We start from the raw sequence: 26,079 nt of genomic DNA on the forward strand, positions 1-26,079 counted from the left end.
TATTTTGAGTCATCTAACAACAATTGGTTACATAGTGAGTTTGATTTAGCAGAATTTATCGAGGAAAACGTGAATTTAGCAAGTGGATCAACGAAAAAACGTGGACGAGAACCCATACAATGCTCCATAAACCGTCTAAAATTCTAAAACAGCGCAAACATCGTTTTTAATTTGGAGGAGAGGAGGGGGGGGGGGATTTAACTCAAGAGGAAGGGGAGGGGGGTTGAAAGTAAACCAGAAACTATAACATAGCATAAGCTGTCATTCAGTGCATCAAATAGACAGAGGAAGAATTTATTTAAATTCACCACTTTAATGCATGTGGGCTCAAATATATGAAAAAATCGAAAATTTAACTTTTTTTTTGAAAAAATATCTATTTTTTTTTTCATTATAATAAGTACAAACAACACAAAAAATTAACAAAAAAGCAAAAAAAATATTTTTGGCCGCTCGCTTCTATGGAAACGCCCCATAGTGCGACGTTTTACTTCCCTATCCGATGGAAGGTGTATTGTTTGTAATAAATTGAAATCAAATTACTCTAATTCAAAATTCATTTTTTTTATTTGCCCTATGTTTCTCGCGCTACAGAGGAAAATGATTGAAATAACTGTAAGAAATTTGATAAGATTATTATCTGGCCTCCAATATATCCACATATGCCGCATGCAATTAGCGGTGTGCGTTGTCACTGGCGCATGGGAAGCATGTCTACTTCAAACATTGTAGCATGTCAATACGGTTTCCTCAATCAAGAAACACTGTTGGATGACTTGTTTTTGCCATATTGTTGTATTTGAGCATCATTTTAGTTTCATTTGACTTAATGTCACCCCCCAAGGGGTGAGATTGGGTCAATTTTCAAACGGTTGGCATTTAATGTCGAGTTTATCAAATTCCACCATATTGTAATGTTGTAATGTTAGTAAACTATCTAAGAACAATTGTTTTTGTTATTAAGAAATTACGAGAGGTGTATCGTTTTTTGGGGTGACTGACGGTAACACAAATAGTTTAAATAATCACAAAAGACAGATTTGATTTGTTAGGTTACAGGTGAATTGAAAGAACGTTAACTCGGTCTCTAATAATGCGTCTTTAACATTTTCTTAAACTTCATGCACTACTCATATTTATGTCAATGACTCAAGGGTATCAATTTTCTCGATTCCAATTATCGATCAAATTGTTACCCATGATAAAACCCACAGAGAACCGAGCTCGTAAATTTAAACTACCTCAAATTAAAATCAATTTTAATAATGACTTCATTTGAGGCATAGGGACGCAAAAGACGAGCCGCTTCGCAAATGGTTCAAAAAGGACGGGAAAAAGGTTGAAGATCACTTAATCTCGAGCACACATGTATAGTGTGTATAAAATATTGCGAATGTTAAACGCTACTACAAGTTTTTTTTTAAAGATGGTTCGATTACCGGAAGAAAATAATCGAATCTTTTTTTTTAAATAAATTGGATTTTTATTTTCAAGATTAGTGAAATTTATTGGGTCGGATTTGCAACCAATAATTTCAAGGTTTTCTCATATTAGGAGAAATCAAGTATAAAATTACGCAGCAAAATAAGACATATTTGAATCAACAAAACGTTTTGTTGATTTGAAAATCATGATTTTTGTTGAATCAACGCTAAACGTCCAAGCAGCTTTTTCAAAACAACAAAAGACTTCTATGGAAATGAGAAAATCAAGGTTTGTTTCAACGCATTTTGTTGTTGTTTATTTTCAACAAAAAAAATGTTAATTCAAACCTCGTACACTCAAACACCGATGGTTTGACACCAACTGTTGTCAAACGAACGGGGTCACGGAACTTGGGGATCATCATTTAATTCCATCGAGCACTTAATGTTGGCACATCACCTTTTTGGTGTTCAATTAAAAATAGTTTTAAACATTTTCGACGGAAATTTAGTGAGTATTTTAAAAGTGCAATTTATTTTAAAATAACGGTCAAGAAGAATCAAACGTAATTTATGTTGTTTCAAGGAAATTGAATCTATTTCATTTTTAGTTTAGTGAATTTTGATATATTGCCTGGATGGTCAAGTAAAACCTTTTAATATTTTGATATTATAGTTGTTAAATGTGGAGAAATTTACTTAATACTTGTAATCATCACAAATTTATATGCAAAAGATAGTGAAAACTCACAAAAAAATAATTTGGAAAAATATTTATGCATGTATTTCATACGACCTTTTCAAAAAAAACCACACGTAAACAATATTGACAGCGCCTCTGGCGGTGACTTCAGAAAACTGCATGCGTGTCAGATCCTTGAGTTTACCATACATATCTTTTGTACACCCAAAACTGGCCGTCGGCATACGAGAGGCTAAAGAACACGTTTGATAGTAAAAAGTAGTACTGTGAAAGGACGGAGAGGTTAAATCTCGAAATGGCAGAGAGTATTATCCTCAAAAAAAATCAAACCATCCACATTAACGACCCCGGGTCTTTTGTGGTCTCTATTGCAAGTTTCTGCTCGAACCTAGGAGTCCGAAGGCTTGAATGGGGAGGGCACCCAAAACCTATTTTTTCTCCAAGGAACCTTCCACCCCAGTGTTTGAACTGACGACCTTTGGATTGCGAGTCCAACCGCCACCAGCGATTCCACCGGAGTAGGCTTGGTTTGGTGTGGTTTGTACTTATGGCATGGAGACGACTCCTACACCTAGAATGACTTAACGGCCTAACAACCAAGGCCGGGACCGATATTTTACTTCCTCATCCGATGGGAGGTTGGAGTAGATGGGAATCGAACCCAGAATCATCCGCTTACAAAGCGGACAGCGTAACCATTCGGCCACGCACTGCCAGTATTATCCTCATGGGGCTCATTTTCGAAAACCCCGTAAAAAGTGTCGCTATCGAGAATCGAACCCAAGACCTTTGGCCGTATCGGCCTCCATGGTTCGATGACAAAGTGACGGTCATTTGTCCATATGAGCGCCTCAATCGGATGCACTGTTTGAATGAACGAATGCAAAACGAATGAACACGATTTGTTGTTGCTGTAAGCGCGAGAGGTTTATACTCTTGCAAATTAGTACATAGAAAAAAAAATCATCAGGAAATTGTGACAGATTTTGTGTCTAAAAAATGTGTTAGGTTACATCAGGAATTGGTGAATATTCATCAGTTGTTGATACATTTTCATCAGGTTCACATTTTTACACAATTTTTAAGGTAAAATTAATCAAAAAACAGGTAATATTCAACCAACCAAAATTTCAACCTTCCAAAATTAAACCCTTCTGTGTACCTCTCGTTTCAATTCAGAAGGACTATCCGCTCTGTCTTTAACTGTGGATGTAGTATGAAAAAAGACATGAAATTTCCAGCCTGATTATCGAAATATTCAAGCAAAAAGTATAGCAAAAGGCTTTATACAGTGTTGCAAAACACTACACGGAGAAAAAAGAGTTCCCAAAATCGTGAACAAGCATTCATGAAAATGGGAACCACGAACAAGGTGTGCAAATGCTATGGTACGTTTTTCAAAATCTTACCATGGGATTTGAACACTTTGTTCGTGGTTCCCATTTTCATGAACGCTTGTTCACGATTTTGGGAACTCTTTTTTCTCCGTGTACACTCAAAAATATGCTAAATATCAATGATTTTTTGAAAAAAAATATTTCAAGGCTTAGAAATTATTTGTTTATCCCAATGTGTGGTCCCAAAATTTAAATAGGAGCATTGGTGGCTGAATGGTTACGATATTCGCTTTGTAAACGAATTGTTATGGGTTCGACTCCCATATGTTCCCAACGATAAAATTAAGGACATATAAATACCGGAAATCGGGGTGACTTTGATAGGTTTGAGATTTTTCAGCAAAATAAAGAGTACAAATTAAATACGCCGGGACCGTGGTGTAGGGGTAAGCGTGGTTGCCTCTCACCCAGTCGGCCTGGGTTTGATCCCAGAAGGTCCCGGAGGCAAATTTTGAGACGAGATTTGTCTGATCACGCCTTCTGTCGGACGGGAAGTAAATGTTGGCCCCGGACTAACCTAAAAAGGTTAGGTCGTTAGCTCAGTCCAGGTGTAGGAGTCGTCTCCCTGGGTCCTGCCACGGTGGAGTCGCTTGTAGGCAGTTGGACTAACAATCCAAAGGTCGTCAGTTCGAATCCCGGGGTGGATGGAAGCTAGGGTGTAAAAAGAGGTTTGCAATTGCCTCAACAATCAAGCCTTCGGACACCTAGTTTCGAGTAGGAATCTCGCAATCGAGAACGCCAAGGCAATGCTATAGAGCGAATAATTTGATTTGAAATTAAATACGTACGGAATGCTATGAAATCATACTGACAATGGTCACATATGTGGAACTTTAGGTTCAAAAACGAGGACAGGACAGGTGCTGCCTCTCGCGGTGGAGAGCTGCAACTTTTCTACCAGTTTTTATGGCAGTTTTGCACACCGATGGGTCTTCCATAGTGCGTGTAGTAAGAATATTTTGAATTTTATAAAATTATTAAAAGTAGCAAGTTATGTATTTTTAGTTTTGGATAACAGCATGTATTTCCATCCAGCACATAATGTTGACTAAACGGAACTTCGGCGTGCAATTTAACTTCATCATTTTTTACTGAACTCTTGTAATAAAACTCGGAAACTTTTATAGGGCCAAAGTGACCGCCTTGGGCGTCATCCATAAAGTATGTCACGCTAAAATCGTCCAAAAATTACCCCCTCTCTCCTATGTCACACTTTGTCAAGCTGGCTACATTATGTAACCTATATGTTTTTCTTTTCCTACTTACTTAGAACCAAATTTTAATTTTCTAGTAAGTTTCTTTATATTCAACATTTTTAATAGTTACTCAAACGACAACATCCCATTTTTCGTTAAATTTTTTAGTTATTATTTTTTTACAAAATTTTAGTAATCGTAAACAGATACCGGCTACATGAAATATGCATTGACCCCTCATCCGATCAAAACTGGTATACTGAGAAGATGCCTCAAGTAAACGAAATCGCAGCATGCCATGATTTGAATTTTCATTTTTCTTCTCGCGCGCCTCGCGTGTCAGCCGTTTGTTTTGCAATTTATTTACTTTTCATGCTCCAAAATGCCGGAAAAATCTGTGCAGTTAAAAATTGCATGTTCAATAATCATGGCTCATCATTCTATTCGTTTGGAAACAGGTATTTAGCTAGTGCTGGTAAATGGCTTGAATTCTGTGACATCGAACAAAAAAATGGGAGGTCGTCTTCCTCCCATCCCCCATTCGCAACTACAAAATCTTTCATGTTTAAAGCCACGATTTTATCAACCCACCCCCACCCAAGCGCCACTAAAGCTACATAATCTCCACAAATCGATCATGTTTGAAAACATTTCTTGAATTACGCAGAATTGGTAAATAAAACGAAAACAAAGCCTGTCTGTCAATCTACGAGTGGTATAAGAGATTCAAATTTGAGAGTTGAATATGCTATAAGTAGGCTGTGACTAACTTGGACAAATTGACACTATACCAGCGACAGAACTCAACAATCGTCACACTTTTTGGGCTAACAGGATGTATGGAGTTCCAACCATGTGCAATGGTAGAGGAGTGTTCAAAGTACTTCAAGAAAAAGTTTTCATAGAATTTTGAAAAGTTTAAATAGTTTGTTAACTATAATTTAAAAAAATGTTGATGAGTAGCATTATTTTAAATAATTATCTTCAATGTTATACCCGAGCAGGGGTAAATAACACGGGAATACCAAATGTTGGTATTACTTGGGCAAATAACAGCGACAATGTGCCCTTGGTTGCCCAGTAATAGATGGTAAAATACCATGAAATCATACCAAAGTCTTGTATGTAGAAGGGCACAACAAAACCAAACCATGTTATTCCAAGGGTAAAATAATATCTCAAAATAAAACCATTTCAATACCAAGTTGAGGTCTTCTGGATTTTTGAACATTGCTTGTATACCAAAACTTGGTATTGCCATGGTTTTAATTTTAGGGAATTCCCGCGCCCTTGGAAAATCATTTTTGGTAATCCTGTTGTCTTCTACATACATGATTTTGGTATGATTTCATGGTATTTTACCATCTATTACTGGGCAACCAAGAGCACATTTTGGTCGCTGATATTTGCACAAGTAGGTAATACCAAAATTTGGTATTTTCATACCATTTTTAGTGCAGCATTTGCAGTGAGTGAAAAAACGGAAATGATCCATATGCAACAGCCAAATCTACTCACCTGATGATTCCATGTTGTTCTTAGTGATATTCTTCACCACACCGAATGCATTTGTCATTGATGAACGGCCTGTGTTTGAAGTTGTTGAAGCTTCTGAAAAATAACAAGATTGAAAAATAAGTGTTATTAAAATGAAACTGGATTGAAATTCACCAAAATTCAATAATCTTTCGATTGACTCGTTTTTCAAAGTATTTGGTTAGAAATTTCAACAATTTAAACAAAAAATCGTAATGGGTATATCAAAAAATGTTAAAACCAGCTTTAACATTTTTTTTCAAAAAAAAAAATTTATTATCTTGTCCAAATTGGTAAAAAAAATCCCATAGTTTCAGAGAAAATTGATGATTGATTGATGAAACCTTTCAATACCAAAATAATACCAAAACATGCCATCCTGACTTAGAAAATTTTCCACAATTTCAAGTCATTTCTGTAGGGGGTATATCAAAAATGTTTGAAATCAAGTTTGAAATTTCCGGTTTTCAATGAAAGCATTCGCTTTGAGACATCATTTTAGCGCAAAATTAATTATTTTGTCAAAATTGGTCAAAATTTTCCCATAGTTTCAGAGGAATTCGATAAAACACTTTAATATTAAAACAATACCAAAATGTGCCATCCTGACTTAGAAAATTTTCCACAATTTCAAGTCATTTCTGTAAGGGGTATATCAAAAATGTTTAAAATCAAGTTTGAAATTTCCGGTTTTAAATTAAAGCATTCGCTTTGAGACATCATTTTAGCGCAAAATTAATTATTTTGTCAAAATTGGACAAAATTTTCCCATAGTTTCAGAGGAATTTGATAAAATACAGTAATACCAAAAGAATACCAAAATGTGGTGTTCGACCATTGACAAATTATGCAATTTTGCAATATCAAAACAATACCTTAAATTGGTATGATACCACATTTTGCTCTTGCATAATCCTCAAGACAAATTTTAAAGGGTCCAGGAATACCAAAATTTGGTATTGATACCAGAGAAAGGTATTATTGCGCATTTCCCTTGTTATTTACCCATGCTCGGGTAGACATTTTCAGTAGAACAAATTTCATATAAAATTGTAAAGACTTTTGGTTTGATTCAGTTAAAAATGCAATATGAATCGATAATTTTATAAACAAAACTTGTGTCAAAAAATTTCAGGCAAAATTGTGACTTTTTAACAATTTTATCAAAAAATTATATGTATTTTGTTAAAAAGCTTATAAACATGGTTAACTATATACAAACATTGTTTTTTAAAACTTTATTAGCACCCTTAGCGATGGTAAATTTGACGTAAAAATAAAACGCAACTATTTTTTAAGCACTATTGACTTTTTTTTAACCGGGACCGTGGTGTAGGGGTAAGCGTGATTGCCTCTCACCCAGTCGGCCTGGGTTCGATCCCGGACGGTCCCGGTGGCATTTTTCGAGACGACATTTGTCTGATCACGCCTTCCGTCGGAAGGAAAGTAAATGTTGGCCCCGGACTAACATAAAGGTTAGGTCGTTAGCTCAGTCCAGGTGTAGGAGTCGTCTCCCTGGGTCCTGTCTCGGTGGAGTCGCTGGTAGGCAGTTGGACTCATAATCCAAAGGTCGTCAGTTTCGAATCCCGGGGTGGATGGAAACTATGGTGTAAAAAGAGGTTTGCAATTGCCTCAACAATCAAGCCTTAGAACACCTAGTTTCGAGTAGGAATCTCGCAATCGAGAACACCAAGGCAATGCTGTAGAGCGAATAATTTGATTTTTGATTTGACTTTTTTTTATCAAAAATAGTGCATGTGGCCTACCCCAGTACATGTTTTAGAAATAATAATCTTGGGAAAAACTTTAAAAGCTGAAAAATATTTCAAAAATAAATTTAAAGCCTATCAATGTCACCCTGGTTTACGGTATTTAAAATACTGATTATGATAGAAAAATCAAATTCGCACGAGTCGGGTTCGATCCCCCGTCCTTTGGATTGGCAAGCAAAAATGCTAACCACTGGTCCATCGCTGCTTGGTGAGCTAAGGCTGGAATTAGGAATACCGTTACTATCAACCCGCAATACCTCTCGGGGTGTATCAATCAAAGATTTGCAAAATATCAAGATATCAAATTTGAAGTCAAATTTACGATCGCCTTAAAAAACTCAGTAAATAAAACCTTGGATGTAAACAAGCAGCCTTTTCCACTCTTGCTCAACGTGAAGTTTTCAAATATGTTGAAAGCATAAAAATTAAACGTAAATTTCGTCAATTTTGCAAAACTTTCTAGAACACAGCATCTTTTTTTTACCAACACGCTGACGAGATACAGAGACTAGGGATCAAGTGTTCCAGGGGATCGGGTATCCCACTCTTCCCTACATAATATCCCAAGTAACCATCCAGCACTAAATGAAGTCACTGTTCAGCACTAACAGCGCATTTATAGCTGCGGGAAAAAGCTAAAATGTTTTGACATCTGCACCAAATGCGCTTTTACAGCAGATTTGCAGCTGGTTTTGGACTTTATATTTCTGTTTTACAGCTGAGCCCCTACTGTTGTTGCTCCACCCCTGCAAAATGTCAAAAAATGGAGAGGTAAAAATGTTGTTGTCCCTTTCTCTTCTCTGCTTCACTCAATTCTATTTTTGGGTTGTTTACTACTTTGCCGACTCAGCTGATTGAGAGGGGAAGTTGAATTATTTGCTTGAACTCGCGGTGCTGTCGATATGATGCTGTTGTTGCTGATGATGTTCGATGAATCCGGAGCCCGTGTCCTCACGGCTATATGAGGTATGGATTCCCAGGATGGTTTTTAGAGCTACATAAACAGTGTTGTCGCTCAGTAAAATGCACGGACTCTACTTAATATGGACATAAACCAGTCGAATTTTCTCTGTGTATTTTGAAAGAAATTTTTCTGTTGATTCTGGATAATTTATTATAATCTAAATACAATCATTTCACAGCCTCCATAACCATAACCACATAACTGTGCCATAATTGCCTAAACCGTTGAATTTCACTTTTTCACCGTACCGAACCACCGCATCTCGCCATTCCTCGGGATGTTCCCTTCAATCATCACTATCCTGGACAACCGGGAAATGTCCATATTGAGTGCACGAAGCCGGATGTTCTGGTTTCACGTAATTTGTCACTATTCCTCCGTATCCGTAAGTCAGCTGCTGGAGACCACTGCAACGGTAGTAGGAGAATGCTAGTAGTTCTTTTAACGTTATGAATCTAAAATTAATAAAATTAACTTACCAACATGGTGAAAAGGTTTCAATTGCAATCGTTTTTTTTCAATCGTGAAACGAAATTCTCAGCGGACTGCATTTTGTTTTGGTTTAAAGTATGAGAGAGTAAGCAATATTTTTGGTTTTGTTTGTTGGTGCTCTCTCTTTCGTTCTTAAACGGAACAAAATCGTGTTGCCAGTTTGATGAAATATTGTGTTGCAGTGTTGCTAGTAGCAGCATCAAATCAGCACTATTCCGGCTATTACCAGAGCAGTTGTTTTAAAGCTAATTAGCAATCACCTTAGCTGTTTTATGACTGATTTGCTGGTGAATGCTGTTTAGCAGCTCATTTGTGATTTCTTTTAGTGCTGGATGGTTACTTGGGATGTTAATTGAAGCCGTGGTCAATTTGGCTTTAGATGTTGAATAAGACATAATAGTTACTCAGTAATCGATTGAAAACGAACTATTAATGATTTTATACAAACAAAAATAATATTTTTCATTTGCGACTTACAGACTCCATCAAACAGTTGCTTCCCTGAAAATATTTTGACAAAATTATTTCTAAAAGCTGTTTAGAAAAGTATCCTGCACATGTAGATACTTTTTGGTCACGATTTTCCTATTCCTTGTTAAGTTATGAAAATCATAATCAATCAATTACTGTCGGCCAGAAGTCAATAACTGCATCATAAAACTATGTAGCACCTTACAGAAGGTTAAAACCGGCTGTTTCATTTTAATGCAGAAATTTGTTAATTTGAATCAATTACAGAGCATTTTAGAGTGATAATATATTTTCATTGAAAATTATGGATGGCTTCACCTTAAAAGGGCATGCAACCCTAATGGAAAACAATTATTATGGGCCATCTGTATCGAGAAATTTAAAAAAGAGATACGATCTAGAGAGCCTATATGGAGAGGCGAAATGTCACTCTCAGGGTTCCAATCGAACTGTCAAATCGGGGTTCCAATCGAGCAACAAGATCATGCTAGAACAAGGTTGGAATCAATTTAAAATATTTTTGGCATAAAAACGAGACTTATAACAATCACATGTATTGTAAAACTGTAGTTGATAATAATCTAGTAGTATTTGTTATGTTTTTGCTTGTTCGGTACATTAAAAGTACCAGACCAAAGAAATAGTACAAGTTTTTCAACCTTAAATTTGAATGACTTTGGGTGTTTGAAATTTCTCCCAGAACATTTCATTTCCCTATGTAGGTCCTTAATACGATCCGGTAACATGGAGTAAAACTTTCACTGCTGTCATGGTAAATTTAACAGCAACTGGACAGAATGTTTAACTTCATGTTGCACTTTTAAAATATCGAAACCCCGTGGATTTTTTTTTATAATTAGAACCCTCCCCCCTATGTCCTTTTAAGCAATTGTTGATACAGAAAAATAGTTTTTTTTGCATGGAGCATGGACAATCACCGATTTCTTTTGATTTACAGGATCTGCAGCGGACGGGGATGACGAAAGTAGTGCATCTAAACGAAGGAGATCACGGACGAATTTCAATTCATGGCAATTGGAAGAATTAGAAAGAGCTTTCTCTGCCAGCCACTATCCAGATGTCTTTATGAGGGAAGCTTTAGCAATGCGATTAGACCTCAAAGAAAGCAGAGTAGCGGTAAGAATATGTTATGCTAAACAAGTGCGATTTTTTTCAAATAAACTATTGAGTTATTTCATACAGAGATATGGAGATTTTTGATCGGAACATCCGAGCTATAATGCCTAAAGGTAACGCTTTCGCTGCCTATGTGAAAGTTCAAGAGTTCAATCCTCGGTTTAGACAAACACAACTAGTGTCCATTTCCCTTCTGGATTCGATTTGCTATGTCAAGGGAAGAAAGTGTATCATCACAAGCTGAATCTTATCAGATCACATTGAGCAAGGATGCCTACATGGAATATTAAAATTAACATGCTAACATTAGTTACCAATAAATTGTTACTGATTCCGGTTAGTAAATGTAGCCCCTTACTCTTCATGTGTGTTCTTCTCAGGAACCGAGAAAACTACATAACTTAACTTTAAGCTAGCGTGACGTTGCATGTGCAAATATTGGGGAAAACTTAACAAAAAAGAAAGCGGAATTTTAGCGTGACGTACCTAATGGATGACAAATATTGTGTAAGATTAGTTTACAAAAGATCGATTGTCGAGATTTCTCTTATCCTAATGTCAATCGTTTTTCAGGTTATTTCTCAAAATAAATTCATTAATTTGAAAATCGATACCAATTAATGCAATGTTATACTTTTTTTTATTTATTTGGTTTTCCTAGACCATCATCCTATTACATCTTACGACATTCTGTTACACAAAGGAGGACAGTACGAATATTTCGCTATCAGATATATTTTTAAGCTAACCTCAAATGCATAATAAATTATTCAGAAACCGAGCGGAGGGTGCTATCGTGCTCTGCTTGGAGGCTATTTGTTAGCAATCGGTGGTATTGTGTACCAAACTGCCTCCTTCTGGATGGGTGTGAAGATGCTTCTAAACTGGAGGGGAAAGCTAAATGTTTTTGAATGAGGGGTGCGGTTTCGTGCTACGACCAACTATAAGCTAGCAAAAGGCAACAATAAAATCTGTCGTTTTCCGGCCTTGTGGCAAAGTCAAAAGCCTTACTCCAGAAAATGTAATAATCCAGCATAACAACAATATTATTATTACTTAAATCCCAATTGACGTAGTTTCCCTCCGTAATTTCCATTTTCGAGTTTTGTAAGAGACCCTTGCGTATAACACGATGATCTTGACTGAAAAGATCATTATTACGCTCCTGCTGTTGCGTTTACTTTATTCATTCCTCATAACTCCCGAGTCGATTATGCTTGTAAAGGCAACAATCACGTATGCTGCACTTTTCCTCTCGCTATCCTTTTGCTATAGTTGGACTCATCTTACTAGCACCGTAGGGAATACCAGCCTGGAACCTGCTCTCGAAGCGCCCGACCGGCGGCGTGTAGAGTAGCGACATAAGTTGGATAAAGAGGAAGCAAGTGGTAGAAATCACAACATAATGTGCTAAAAATCTGTTCGAATTAAATTAAATACGTGAAACAAATTTTTCTCAGGGTGATTTATGGGATGTGATGAGCCCCGAACAGTTTAATTTCTGTTCATTGGCTCAGTAAATCTGGGCTGTTTGTGCTGGTTAACCATATCAAAAACAGGTTTGGGCAAACTTACTCATCAATTTTGGATAAGGAATACGATTCTAAAATTATTACCGTAGGTGTGACAAGATGTGACGAAGGGGGGAGGGGGGGTTTGCGAGATTGTGACGTCACGCTAGGTTTTTTTTATGATTGCATAATATTAATTCGAAATGTACATAATTAAATTAAATCCTTTTTTCTAAAATTGTTTACTTACACAGTAAATTTTGGGTTGCGATTTCAGTAAAATAAATAACTGAATGCGATTCAGTAATCATCGCATTTGCTGAAATTCGATAATAAACAAAAACATTACTGAAAAATCAGTTACTGCATATCTGTCACTGAAATGTCACTTCTGACTTATTGTTTAGATGCTGCCGAGAAAAAATCCTCATTCAAATGTGTTGTTTTTTTAAATTTTATACACGGAAAGGGGATCCATCGCCAAATCGCGATAAAGTTCGCTAAAACTAGCGAAAAATGTCGCTAATTTCTCAGCCTGCACAAAAATTACCTAGAATCGCTAATTTTTTTCGCTGGTTTGGAAACCGATGAAATTCTACCAAACCAGTGAAAAAAAACACTGGTTTGGTGAAAAATGTCGCTGTTTGGGGGATCAGTTTTGCTAGAATCAGAAAATTTTTCTCGCTGGTTTGGAAAAAGCGGCAGGGCACCAAAATCAACCAGGAGATTATTGTACTGGTTTTGGGAAACAATTCGCTGGTCCAGCGGATTTCTTCTTTTACGCTGGATCAGCGTTTTCTATCGCTGACGTCCGGGTTTTTTTTCCGGCGGCAGCAGCTCGTACCAAAATCAACCAGGAGATTATTCTACTGGTTTCGGTGAAAAATCCGCTGGTTCAGCGAATGTTTCCACTGGACCAGTGTTTTTTTGCACTGGATCAGCGTTTTTTTATCACCGACGTTTGTTTTTTTTTGTTTTGGCGGCAGAATCCTATGCCAAAATAAACCAGAGGATTTGAGAACCAGAGATTAATTGGGAATCGTGTAAAGATTTCGCAGTAACGGAAGCAGAATTAAAAGAAAGTCCAGCCAGGTTGTACTTACTTGCCACAGCACAAACTGTTCCGCGGCCATGGTCAAGTTCCTCTTTGTACTTACTTGCCACAGCACAAACTGTTCCGCGGCCATGGTCAAGTTCCTCGCCTACGATTCTTGCTGCCACCTGCGACAATTTGTGCACTCATCGATGCAGCAGTACAAATACATCTCCAGCTTCACTGCACCGTATTTTTCTGATGCGAGAACTTTATGGAAACGTGCTTCTTTTCATTGAAAAGAACCATCACCTGTTGAGTATGTATTTTAATGCTGAACACTTGATGCAGAACTTTTTCATGCTTTTTTGTTTTGAAAAAAACCCCTAAAGCAATTCGATTGCCACAAATCGCTTCCAAACGTGAACAATAACAAACATTTATGACGGCTGTCGGAAGGATGTGTATCAAACCAGCGATAACTTTCGCTGGAAAAGAAACCGTTTCGGAAATAACAAACCAGCGAAACCAAGTTGCTGGATTTGATTTCGCGCAGCCACCTTTTTCAGCGAAAAATTTCGCTGGTTTAGAGAAAAATTTCGCTGATATCAGCAAAACCAACCCAGCAAAATTCGGTCGCTGGTTTGGCGATCGATCCCCTTTCCGTGTGGGAGGGCTAGTTGATTATCTGGGATTCTGTTGGAATTCGACCCATTTTTATTGTTTGCTGTGTTCTTTTGCATCTGTGCAGGAAATAGTACTCCTGCTATTCAATAGTCCTCCATCTTGTCTCATGCTCGCACTTTCCCTGGAAATGAGAGGTGACAAGCTTTCAAGATGAATCTAAGGACATACGAAGAATTAAGGACTATAAATGACTTTGACCGGCCACATCACTTACCACGGTGAATCCTGGCTTCACGCCCATCTTACTAACACCCTCAAATCTCACGTGATACTTTGTCGAAGACGCAGCCGATTTAGCGGTCATCATCACTCAAGTATTGGACTAAAAATTCCTATCCACTTCCCCGTGTCTTACCACTGGTTGTGGCCTGCGCTGTGATTGACTAGCATGATAGGTGTCGTGATCGTGCACTGCCCGATTTTTAATTTTTTTTCGGATGACAATCGAAACGCGTCATTTCGTGCCAAAACATACTACAAGACTGATTTATTTCTCTTTCACACACACATTTGACAACTCTCTCATTTTATCTCTACACGCTAACTGGATTTAGTACAAATTTCTTAAATTTTGAACTTTCTCACGTACGGGCCTCTACTGTTACTTACTCTCAATTCAATATAATCAGATATTTTAAATCTGCTATTCCTTGTTCTCAATCATTTGTTTTAATTTCTGCTAACATCAATACTTGCAATGCTTCTCAATAAATCAACATTTTAATTTAACTGTACGCGCTCTCATTCCCTACAATAGGGACATATGAAAGTTGCGAAGTGATGATGATTGGTTCCTACTCTTCATCTGTGGTCCACGGAGCAGTTCTTGGAGGTCCTGGGCAATCACAGAGTAGCAACTACGGGTAGACACCAATGCCAATGCTATGCTATGCTACTTAAGTGAGACCCAGCTTAAAACAACTACATAAATATCATTTAAGTGGTCATAACTTGAGACAGGCTTGCCAGATCTTAATTTTTTTGGACTCGTTGGAAAGGTCTTTCGATTATCTAACCAACTATGGGTTGAATAATGGATCCGGACATAGTTTAAATATCGTCTGTTGTGTGCTATCTTGTGACGACGACCATTTAGTACTTTTCGAGAAAATCGATTTTTAAAGTTTGATGGTAAATAATTTCAAAACTATGAATCTGGGTGCTGAAAAGACAGAATGCGTAACGTGATTTTCGAAAGCTCCCCACTGCTCCCCACTAATACAACTGCACTACAGCTATAAACATAAACAAAGTAGAAGGCTATGTTCAAGCTCAAGCGTGACATATTTTTTGCTGCTGAAGTGAATTATTATGAAACATTTTGGATCTGTTGATGTTGATGTTTTCGATGAAAAATAAGGTGCTTCGCACTTTTTTCTTTGTAGACTAAACGATGGGTGGCCAAAAGAGGCCTTTTTTGTTTTCCACGAGATGAAAAATTGTGTCAAAAGTGGGTGGAATTTCGTGAATCAGAAGAGCAACCGAATGGAAGTTCCGAGATTATGTATCTTTGATGTGTAGTGATAATATCGGAGTAAGATTATCCAATATTATTTGGAAAGTACTATTCATAGTTATTGATAATTCGTCGCTAACATTTAAAAAAGCGTCATAAACATAGGTTTTGCGTGAGACATAGCGATTATAAAATTTTAGCGACGAATTATGCCAATCTCGATTTCAACCCTCTTATTAAGATGTTTTGACTTCGAATACCTCAATAGCCATCGATTTTTTTTTATTCCTGACTAAATAAATCTTAGATCGATCACAATACTTGCCACTTCTTGGTATAATTATGCGAACAGTAAATTGGTTCCGCTTTGACAGTTCTAAATTGAGGCCGCTTTGCGGACAACTATTCTGCACCTATGAATGATAGAGTCAAAATTTTAAAACAATCGGTTCGTATACTATCGTTAAACAAACGCCCCAAGTTTCAACTAATTTGGTTACACTAGTTAAAATCTGGGTGCTGAAAAGACAGAATGCGTAACGTGATTTTCGAAAGCTCCCCACTGCTCCCCACTAATACATCTGCACTACAGCTGTAAACATAAACAAAGTAGAAGGCTATGTTCAAGCTCAAGCGTGACATATTTTTTGCTGCTGAAGTGAATTATTATGAAACATTTTGGATCTGTTGATGTTGATGTTTTAGATGAAAAATTAAGTGCTTCGCACTTTTTTCTTCGTAGACTAAACGATGGGCGGCCAAAAGAGGCCTTTTTTGTTTTCCACGTGATGAAAAATTGTGTCAAAAGTGGGTGGAATTTCGTGAATCAGAAGAGCAACCGAATGGATGTTCCGAGATTATGTATCTTTGATGTGTAGTGATAATATCGGAGTATCCAATATTATTTGGAAAGTACTATTGATAGTTATTGATAATTCGTCGCTAACATTTAAAAAAGCGTCATAAACATAGATTTTGTAGACATAGCGATTATAAAATTTTAGCGACGAATTATGCCAAACTCGATTTCAAACCTCTTATTAAGATGTTTTGACTTCGAATACCTCAATAGTCATCGATTTTTTTTTATTCCTGACTAAATAAATTTTAGATCGATCACAATACTTGCCACTTCTTGGTATAATTATGCGAACAGTAAATTGGTTCCGCTTTGACAGTTCTAAATTGAGGCCGCTTTGCGAACAACTATTCTGCACCCAGGTTAAAATATACAGTAAATTCAGTAAACAAAAATCTGAAAAGCACTGTCACAAGTGTGTTTTGAAAGTAAAATTGTACTACGTGTGTGCACAGTGTGCACAGAATTCCCATACAAACTAAAATAAGCTCAAATCAATGGTTTAATCGACTTAATTATTGTGGGTTTAGCTCGTAGCTGGATTTTCTGACATCTTCTCACGGTCATTGGAAACGGTCGTGGATAGACCTAGGGGTTCCCAGTTGGAGTGAAAAAATTCAATTTATAGATAAACTATGGATTAACATTTTGCTTCTTTATCACTTCTCCGACATCAGGAATAATTGTTTGAACATGCTCGCAATTTTTTTATTCGGTCGGAAAAATATTATTTTTCTTGATAAAACTTTAATTTTTAATCACATGATCACCCCTAATTCTGGATCGATGCCGCCATCATGCGACCGCGTGCTCCGTTTGTTTGTCAACAAATCTGCAGCTGGATGGTGAGACGAAGTGAGGGGGGAAGAGATTTTGACATTTTTATGCCCGCATCTGGCCCGCCGCCTATTTCGTCGGTCACTGAGCCGCCGGTCGTTTCCAGTGACCGAGTCCAGCTAGGTACTGATCGTACAATAGTATATTTTCAAAAACAAAAGTTGGAAGTGCTTTAAAAAAAATCACAAATTAGTTAAAAATAAGAAAAAAATGCTTCAGTTTCCAACAACATGTATGACGTGTCACAAGTGTGTGTGTGTGTGTGTGTGTGTGTGTGTGTGTGTGTGTGTGTGTGTGTGTGTGTGTGTGTGTGTGTGTGTGTGTGTGTGTGTGCAACCGACCAAATGGGACCACGCGGTCGCTTCTTACAAATTGAGTTGTTTCCATGTATTTTAGATTTACATTCTATACATGCAAATAACTCGCATAGGCATTTGGATGGTGTTAGCTCTGCCGAGCTTCGGTAACCCATTTCTACGCTGGCTAGCCGAGCGCGAGGTACCTCAGCTTGAATCGACAAGCCACGCCCTAAAGAACGTTTGCATCAATCGAATTCAAACGTTATTTAGAACTTCTGACTACAGATTGTCAAGGAAACAGATTGGCCAATGTTTGACAGATCCAAACGCGCTGGACACTAACCGCCCTTTACTTCCAGCAAAACTGGCAGTGTTGCAAGCAAAACATACGTTGCCAGTGCCGATTTATTTTGCATCGGCCAATCTGTTTGCCTTGACAATCTGTACTTCTGACCCCTTGTCAAATGGACAAAGACCCAGCACGTATATAGTTTTAGTGGTAACAGTGTTCTTAATTTCAGTCGTAGCTCACCAAGCCGTGATGGCTCAGTGTTTTGCATTTTTGCTTAACAATCCAAAGGACGGGGGATCGAACCCCGACTCGAGCAACTTTGATTTTTCGTTCATGTTCAGAGTTTCAATTTATATTTCTTAAACTTTCTCGTTGGGAGCAGATGGGAATCGAACCCAGAACCATTCGCTTACAAAGCGAACAACGTAACCAGTCAGCTACGGCCGCTCCTTTATAGTAATAATTTGGCGTGGTTGTCTTGAATGATGTGTGTGTATGTCAGAATATATGAAAGAATGGTTGTCTCATAAAAAGAACGATCTCACCAGATAGCTTCTCTTCAGACGTCTTCAGGAGACTTGTAAAAACAGCAGACACCAGATTTGCTGTGGAAAGCAGAGGCGAAATATGCCGGTTACCGTTTGGGCTGCTTCCGCTTGCCTCCGTCGTCCTCCTTTTCCACCTCTAAGCGAACTTGCCACGTAAAATGGTGCCGGCGCAGTAATCCGTGCCCACGGTTCCGATACTTTTTCGCTCGCGAGACTTTTACCTTGACGGGGACCGTTCACGCTGTGACCGAGGAAATTTTCGTCCGATTTATACAAAACCTCAGTTTGTTCCTAAAATAATGTCCCTAACAAAACGTTTCCATTGAAATTTTGAAATTTGAAAGTGTGTGTGTGTGTGTGGTCCAATCCAATACTCGCGCTGCTTCCAGTGACCCATTTCAGAATGACAGAGCTCCTTGCGGTCCAATTCCGAGGTCACTTGGCATTGTCTGGCCCCGCCTAAAGATGGAGCAAGAACCAGACGGGTTCTCGACCTATCTTTAAACTTCCGATCCCATCAGGCAAAACTGGGACCAACGTGTATTTAGTAAGTAGCAAGCAAGAATATATCAGTTATCAAAAAGTCCGATATGGACTGATCTCACCAAATTTTCGAAGCAGCTGCTGCTTTCCTTATATGGTGATGATGTCCAGGTCCAGTTAAAAACATGTTGCATATCCAGCGTCGTTTCCTCGCCCAGATGTAATGCCCGATAGCGAAAGTTTCCGTACGCAACGCAAGTTCACAATATGCCATCATACAACGAAACAGCTCGAACGACGACGGCGAATTCACGCGAAACGACCGAAACATTTTCACTGTTGCTAAAAAGCGCAGTCCTAGACTTCCCGAAAACTCCTGAACACAACGCGGATGATAATCAAAATCTTGTCAAAACAAGGAAAAACATAATCTTAAAAACTTTTGCAATTCCTCAGAAAACCGTTGTCAAAATTTTAGCTTTACTGTACCACAATCAAAACAAGCACTCATATTTCCGAGAGAGGTGAGTGTCATGAGCATGAGAGCCCAGATATGCCCACTGCCCACGCAGCAAAACTGACGTTTGAACAAAATGTGACAAGGAAAGCATTGCGCTGCAAGAAGCACAATAACAAAACAAATAGAGCAATCTAAGTACGTATGTATTGCGTGTACGTACACGAAAATAAAGTGAGGTTAAATTTTGTCAGCCAGCAAAATCAAATGGTGCACTAATGTGCGTACGCGAAACGTCATAAAGCTCTATAGGAAGAAGAAAATATTGCTTTAAAATGATGAAAATCTTGAAAATTCTCTGCAATTTGCACTAGACTTAATTAAATTTCTCTTCTTTATGTATCGTTCAATCGTTTCGTCTCAACGAAAACTTATAAATCCACTGAAAACACGCCGAAAATGAAAATTATCGTGGACCGACCGAACGACGAACTTCTTCCTTACACAGACAACCGGACTCTTCTGAAATTTTGAAATTTGAAAGTCGGTTTTTAATAATTATTGATATACCCCCTACAAAAATCATTCCGGCAAATAGAAAATTTACGGGATCCTTAACGACAAGATTTTTTGTAGAATTTATTGGATTTTCAGGACTTTGCGAAATTGAATATTTTTCAACACTTTGAAAAATTATTTTGTTAAGAAACATTACCAGACTTTTTGAAGTTTTACTGTGGTTTTTTGGACTTATTGAATTTTAGGAATATTTTCATAAAATTTTATTTTCAATTGAAAAACGTTACTTAATCCACCTTTAGGTGGTTGGTGCCTTCCTCTCATTATTAGTGTCCACATGTTTATGGATCTCCCCTAATGTTCGCAGCACCTAAGAGGTCCTAATAAAAATAAGTGATGAGTAAAAAAACAGACTACCTACAGACTTTTTGTCAAGATTATACAGACACGGCCTTTGAGGAAAATGGCATCCCTCTACACGGCTTTTTCGTGGCGATCAGACCCGACCAGTTGAGGTTATGTCAATTAAGACCATTTTTTAAACTGCCTGTAATTTAAGATAGGTAAGTCAGATCTTGAAAATTCTTACTCCACCTAATAGGTCTTCACATATACTTTCTAAAAATATATAACATGTGAGGGTTTCATGAAAAAACCACCCTTTTTACCATAATTTTAATTTAATATGAAACAGGTTTTTCAACATTACTTTTTAAATACATGATAAAACTGCATGAATTTAAATAGCAACTTAGGGGACGTTAAGACGGATCGATTAAAACTATTCCGGCCAAAATCGGTTGAGCCTGTGATGAGATATTCCAGTGACATTGATTTGGTACACATGTCTACATACAGTGGGTCTCGTGGCGCAGGGGTAGCGGCTTCGGCTGCCGATCCCGATGATGCTATGAGACGCGGGTTCGATTCCCGCCTTATCCACTGAGCTTCTATCGGATGGTGAAGTAAAACGTCGGTCCCGGTTTCTCCTGTCTCGTCAGAGGCGCTGGAGCAGAAATCCCACGTTAGAGGAAGGCCATGCCCCGGGGGGCGTAGTGCCAATAGTTTCGTTTTTTTCGTTTCGTCTACATACAGCCAAACACACAGACATTCGCACAGTTGGTGATTCTGAGTCGATATGTACAAATGAAGGTAGGCCTAGGAGGTCTAATTACCCGAGCAGGGGTAAATAACACGGGAATACCAAATTTTGGTATTACTTGGGCAAATAACAGCGACCAAAATGTGCCCTTGGTTGCCCAGTAATAGATGGTAAAATACCATGAAATCATACCAAAGTCTTGTATGTGGAAGGGCACAACACTACCAAACCGTGTTATTCCAAGGGTAAAATAATACCTCAAAATAAAACCATTTCAATACCAAGTTGAGGTCTTCTGGATTTTTGAACATTGCTTGTATACCAAAACTTGGTATTGCCATGGTTTTATTTTTAGGTATTCCCGCGTCCTTGGAAAATCATATTTTGGTATTCCTGTGGTCTTCCACATACATGATTTTGGTATGATTTCATGGTATTTTACCATCTATTACTGGGCAACCAAGAGCACATTTTGGTCGTTGATATTTGCACAAGTAATACCAAAATTTGGGTTTTTCATACCATTTTTAGTGCAGCAGTTGCAGTTAGTGAAAAAACGGAAATGATCCATATGCAATCGCCAAATCTACTCACCTGATGATTCCATGTTGTTCTTAGTGATATTCTTCACCACATCGAATGCATTTGTCATTGACGGCCTGTGCTTGAAGTTCTTGAAGATTCTGAAAAATAACAAGATTGAAAAATAAGTGTTATTAAAATGAAACTGGATTGAAATTCACCAAATTTCAATATTTTTTGTTTTTCAAAGTATTTGGTTATCCCGACTTAGAGAAATTTCAACGTTTTAAAAAAATTAAAATCAGCTTTAACATTTTTGGGTTTCAAGTCATTTTAGCGCAAAATTAATTATCTCGTCAAAATTTATAAAAAATTTCCCATAGTTTCAGAGGAATTTGATGAAACCTTTTAATACCAAAATAATACCAAAATGTGCCATCCTGACATAGAAAATTTTCCACAATTTCAAGTCATTTCTGTAGGGGGTATATCAAAAATGTTTAAAATCAAGTTTGAAATTTCCGGTTTTCAATGAAAGCATTCGCTTTGAGAAGCGCAAATTAATTATTTTGTCAAAATTGGTCAAAATTTTCCCATAGTTTCAGAGGAATTTGATAAAACACTTCAATACCAAAATAATACCAAAATGTGCCATCCTGACTTAGAAAATTTTCCACAATTTCAAGTCATTTCTGTAGCGGGTATATCAAAAATGTTTAAAATCAAGTTTGAAATTTCCGGATTTTAATGAAAGCATTCGCTTTGAGACATCATTTTAGCGCAAAATTAATTATTCTGTCAAAATTGGTCAAAATTTTCCCATAGTTTCAGAGGAATTTGATAAAATACTGTAATACCAAAAGAATACCAAAATGTGGTGTTCGACTATTGACAAATTCTGCAATTTTGCAATATCAAAACAATACCTTAAATTGGTATGATACCACATTTTGCTCTTGCATAATCCTTAAGACAAATCTTAAAGGGTCCAGGAATACCAAAATTTGGTATTGATACCAGAGAAAGGTATTATTACGCATTTCCCTTGTTATTTACCCATGCTCGGGTAAAAAGTTCATTTTCCGAGTGATTTTATAGCCTCAGTAAAGTGAGGAAGGTAAAAAGGGAATAAAGAGACTTAGGATTTTTTGTGATTTGGAAAATTATTGTGACATTTTGGCAATTCAACGTATTCTCCACAATTTTTTAGTGAATTTTTAAAGTAAAATAATTTTTCAACTTTGAAAAATCTTGTTTTGATGTAAGAGCGAATATTCCTGCCATATTACTCATATTTGTGAAGAGAAAGGGGGGGGGGGTCTGAATTGTGGCGGGGTGCATTAAAAACCAATGAAATTATTTTTGGGATCAAAATCTACTTTATGAACTTGATATGATTTTTGGAAGATTTCAGTTGTTTGCTACTATAAACTCAACTTGATGTGGCATTGTTGGTCAAATAAACTCAACAAGATTTTTCGCAGATACGCCTCGAACAATTTATGTACGTGGCCATGTTCGGTTACCCGGCCCGGGCAGAAAGTCGCATCATGGGACGAACAGAAAAATAACTTGAGTTGTTTTTGTGAACATGGCATGATTTTTGTTTGTTCCAAAAACTAAAAAAAATGCCGCCGAATTTCATGATACTTTTTATGTTCCTAGACAGTGGATCATCAAATGTTTTATTTTCATTTCTATTTGATATTTTTGGACTTAGCAGAATTTCGAAAATTAATTTATTTGGGACTTTGAAAAAATTTCGACCCGTCTATCATAAGATGATATTTTGATGTTTGATCAAGTTTTCGCTGGACTTAGAAAAATTTCGAAAGCCAAATTATTTTGGGACTTAGAAAAAATTCGACCTCTCTATCAAGAGATGATATTTTCTAGTTTTATCTTGTTTTCGCTGGACTTAGCAGAATTTCGAAAGCCCAATTATTTTGGGACTTAGAAAAAAAACCGACCTGTCAATTATGAGATGATACAATTATTTTTCATCATGTTTTCGTTGGACCCGATGACGATAAAGACGCTTTCTACGAGCGTCTCGACAAGACCTATGGAGAGTGCCCAAGACACGATGTGAAGATAGTCATCGGAGACGCAAACGCGCAGGTCGGAAGGGAAGCCTTCTTCCATCCTGTCATCGGCAAGGAGAGCCTTCATCCTCGCACGAATGACAACGGCCTCCGTTTGGTCAATTTCGCCGCAGCCAGAGGAATGGCTATCTGTAGCACCTTCTTTGCGCGCATGAACATTCGGAAGCACACCTGGCGCCACCCGAATGGCGAATCGTGCACGCAAATCGATCACGTTTTGGTGGATGGTCGACACTTCTCGGACGTGATGGACGTCCGATCGTACAGAGGACCGAACATCGACTCTGATCACTTCCTGGTAGCGTGCAAGATCCGAGCTAGGCTGTCGAACGTGCTGACCCCGCGGACGGCGAGGATAGCGCGGTTGAACGTCCAGCGCCTCGCGAGCAGCGACGTTGCTGCAGAGTACAGTCGGAAGCTCGACGAGAGGATCAACGAGGACGCGCCTACGGGTAACCTGGACGAGCAATGGGGAGCCCTCCAGAGCATCGTCAACACAACGGCTACCGAAGTGATCGGCACGACCAGAGGACGCAAACCCAAAGGGTGGTTCGATGCAGAGTGCCAGCGAGTGACGGACGAGAAGAACGAGGCCAGGAAGCGTATGCTGGTGAAGGGTACGCGCCGAAACTGTGAGCGATACAGCGAGCTGCGAAGAGCTGAGAAACGAACCCACCGCCGAAAAGAACGGGAGTACGACGAGAGAGTACTTGCCGAAGCTCAAGCACAATACAACGCGAACGATAAGCGGAGGTTTTATGCAACTGTCAACGGTGTAAGAAAGAAAGCGACGCCTTCCCCTGTTATGTGCAACGACAGGGAAGGTAACCTGTTGACAGATAAGACAGCGGTAGCGGCCAGGTGGAAGGAGCACTTTCAACAGCTGTTGAACGGTGAGATGCGAGAGGGAGCCGTCGAGGACAGGATGAACGTTGAGGATGATGGAATAGCTGTGGACCCGCCCACGTTGGAGGACGTGGAAAAAGCCGTACCCGAGCATGGGTAAATAACAAGGGAAATGCGTAATAATACCTTTCTCTGGAATCATTACCAAATTTTGGTATTCCTGGACCCTTTGAAATTTGTCTTAAGGATTATGCAAGAGCAAAATGTGCTATCATACCAATTAAAGGTATTGTTTTGATATTGCAAAATTGCAGAATTTGTCAATAGTCGAACACCACATATTGGTATTCTTTTGGTATTACAGTGTTTTATCAAATTCCTCTGAAACTATGGGAAAATTTTGACCAATTTTGACAAAATAATTAATGTTGCACTAAAATGATGTCTCAAAGCGAATGCTTTCATTGAAAACCGGAAATTTCAAACTTGATTTTAAAAATTTTTGATATACCCCCTAAAGAAATGACTTGAAATTTTGGAAAATTTTCTAAGTCAGGATGGCACATTTTGGTATTATTTTGGTATTAAAGTGTTTTATCAAATTCCTCTGAAACTATGGGAAAATTTTGACCAATTTTGACAAAATAATTAATTTTGCACTAAAATGATGTCTCAAAGCGAATGCTTTCATTGAAAACCGGAAATTTCAAACTTGATTTTAAACATTTTTGATATACCCCCTAAAGAAATGACTTGAAATTTTGGAAAATTTTCTAAGTCAGGATGGCACATTTTGGTATTATTTTGGTATTAAAGTGTTTTATCAAATTCCTCTGATACTATGGGAAAATTTTGACCAATTTTGACAAAATAATTAATTTTGCACTAAAATGATGTCTCAAAGCGAATGCTTTCATTGAAAACCGGAAATTTCGAACTTGATTTTAAACATTTTTGATATAGGGGAAATTCTCGTATGTTTGGCAGGTTAAGCACTCGCTCCTAACTCCATCCAATTTGCTGATTTTCCCTATTAAAACAACTAGTTTTGCAAAACTTTTGATAGAAACTTACTTGCTCACTTCTTATTGAACTATTTATCACTCGATTTCAGTTGAAAACGCTTTTAATTAGCTTTAATTGAATGTCAAAGTTCTGACCTGCCAACATTAGAGGCACGCTGGAATTAGATACTGTTCCCCTACCCCCTACAGAAATGACTTGAAATTGTGGAAAATTTTCTAAGTCAGGATGGCACATTTTGGTATTATTTTGGTATTAAAGTGTTTTATCAAATTCCTCTAAAACGATGGGATTTTTTTTACCAATTTGTTGTGCCCTTCCACATACTAAATTTTGCGCTAAAATGACTTGAAAAAAAAAACCAAATACTTTGAAAAACGAGTCAATTGAAAGATTATTGAATTTTGG

General features: G+C 37.8%; 2 protein-coding genes across 2 annotated transcripts in view; both read left to right on the forward strand.

Annotated features, from left to right (window-relative positions):
• LOC128093327 (uncharacterized) overlaps positions 1-26,079 on the forward strand; it is a 481,727-nt gene that overhangs the window by 260,338 nt on the left and 195,310 nt on the right. The gene's annotated exons all lie outside the window — the stretch shown is intronic.
• Positions 11,219-26,079, forward strand: part of LOC120428032 (homeobox protein unc-4-like) — a 51,527-nt gene continuing 36,666 nt past the window's right edge. The window contains exon 1 of the mRNA XM_052709753.1: positions 11,219-11,428. Coding sequence (XP_052565713.1) covers positions 11,363-11,428 — 66 coding nt within the window. The 5' untranslated portion in view covers positions 11,219-11,362. The remainder of the gene's footprint in view (positions 11,429-26,079) is intronic.

Source organism: Culex pipiens, chromosome 1 (genome assembly GCF_016801865.2).
Source record: "Culex pipiens pallens isolate TS chromosome 1, TS_CPP_V2, whole genome shotgun sequence".
Taxonomy (NCBI): Eukaryota; Metazoa; Arthropoda; class Insecta; order Diptera; family Culicidae; genus Culex; species Culex pipiens.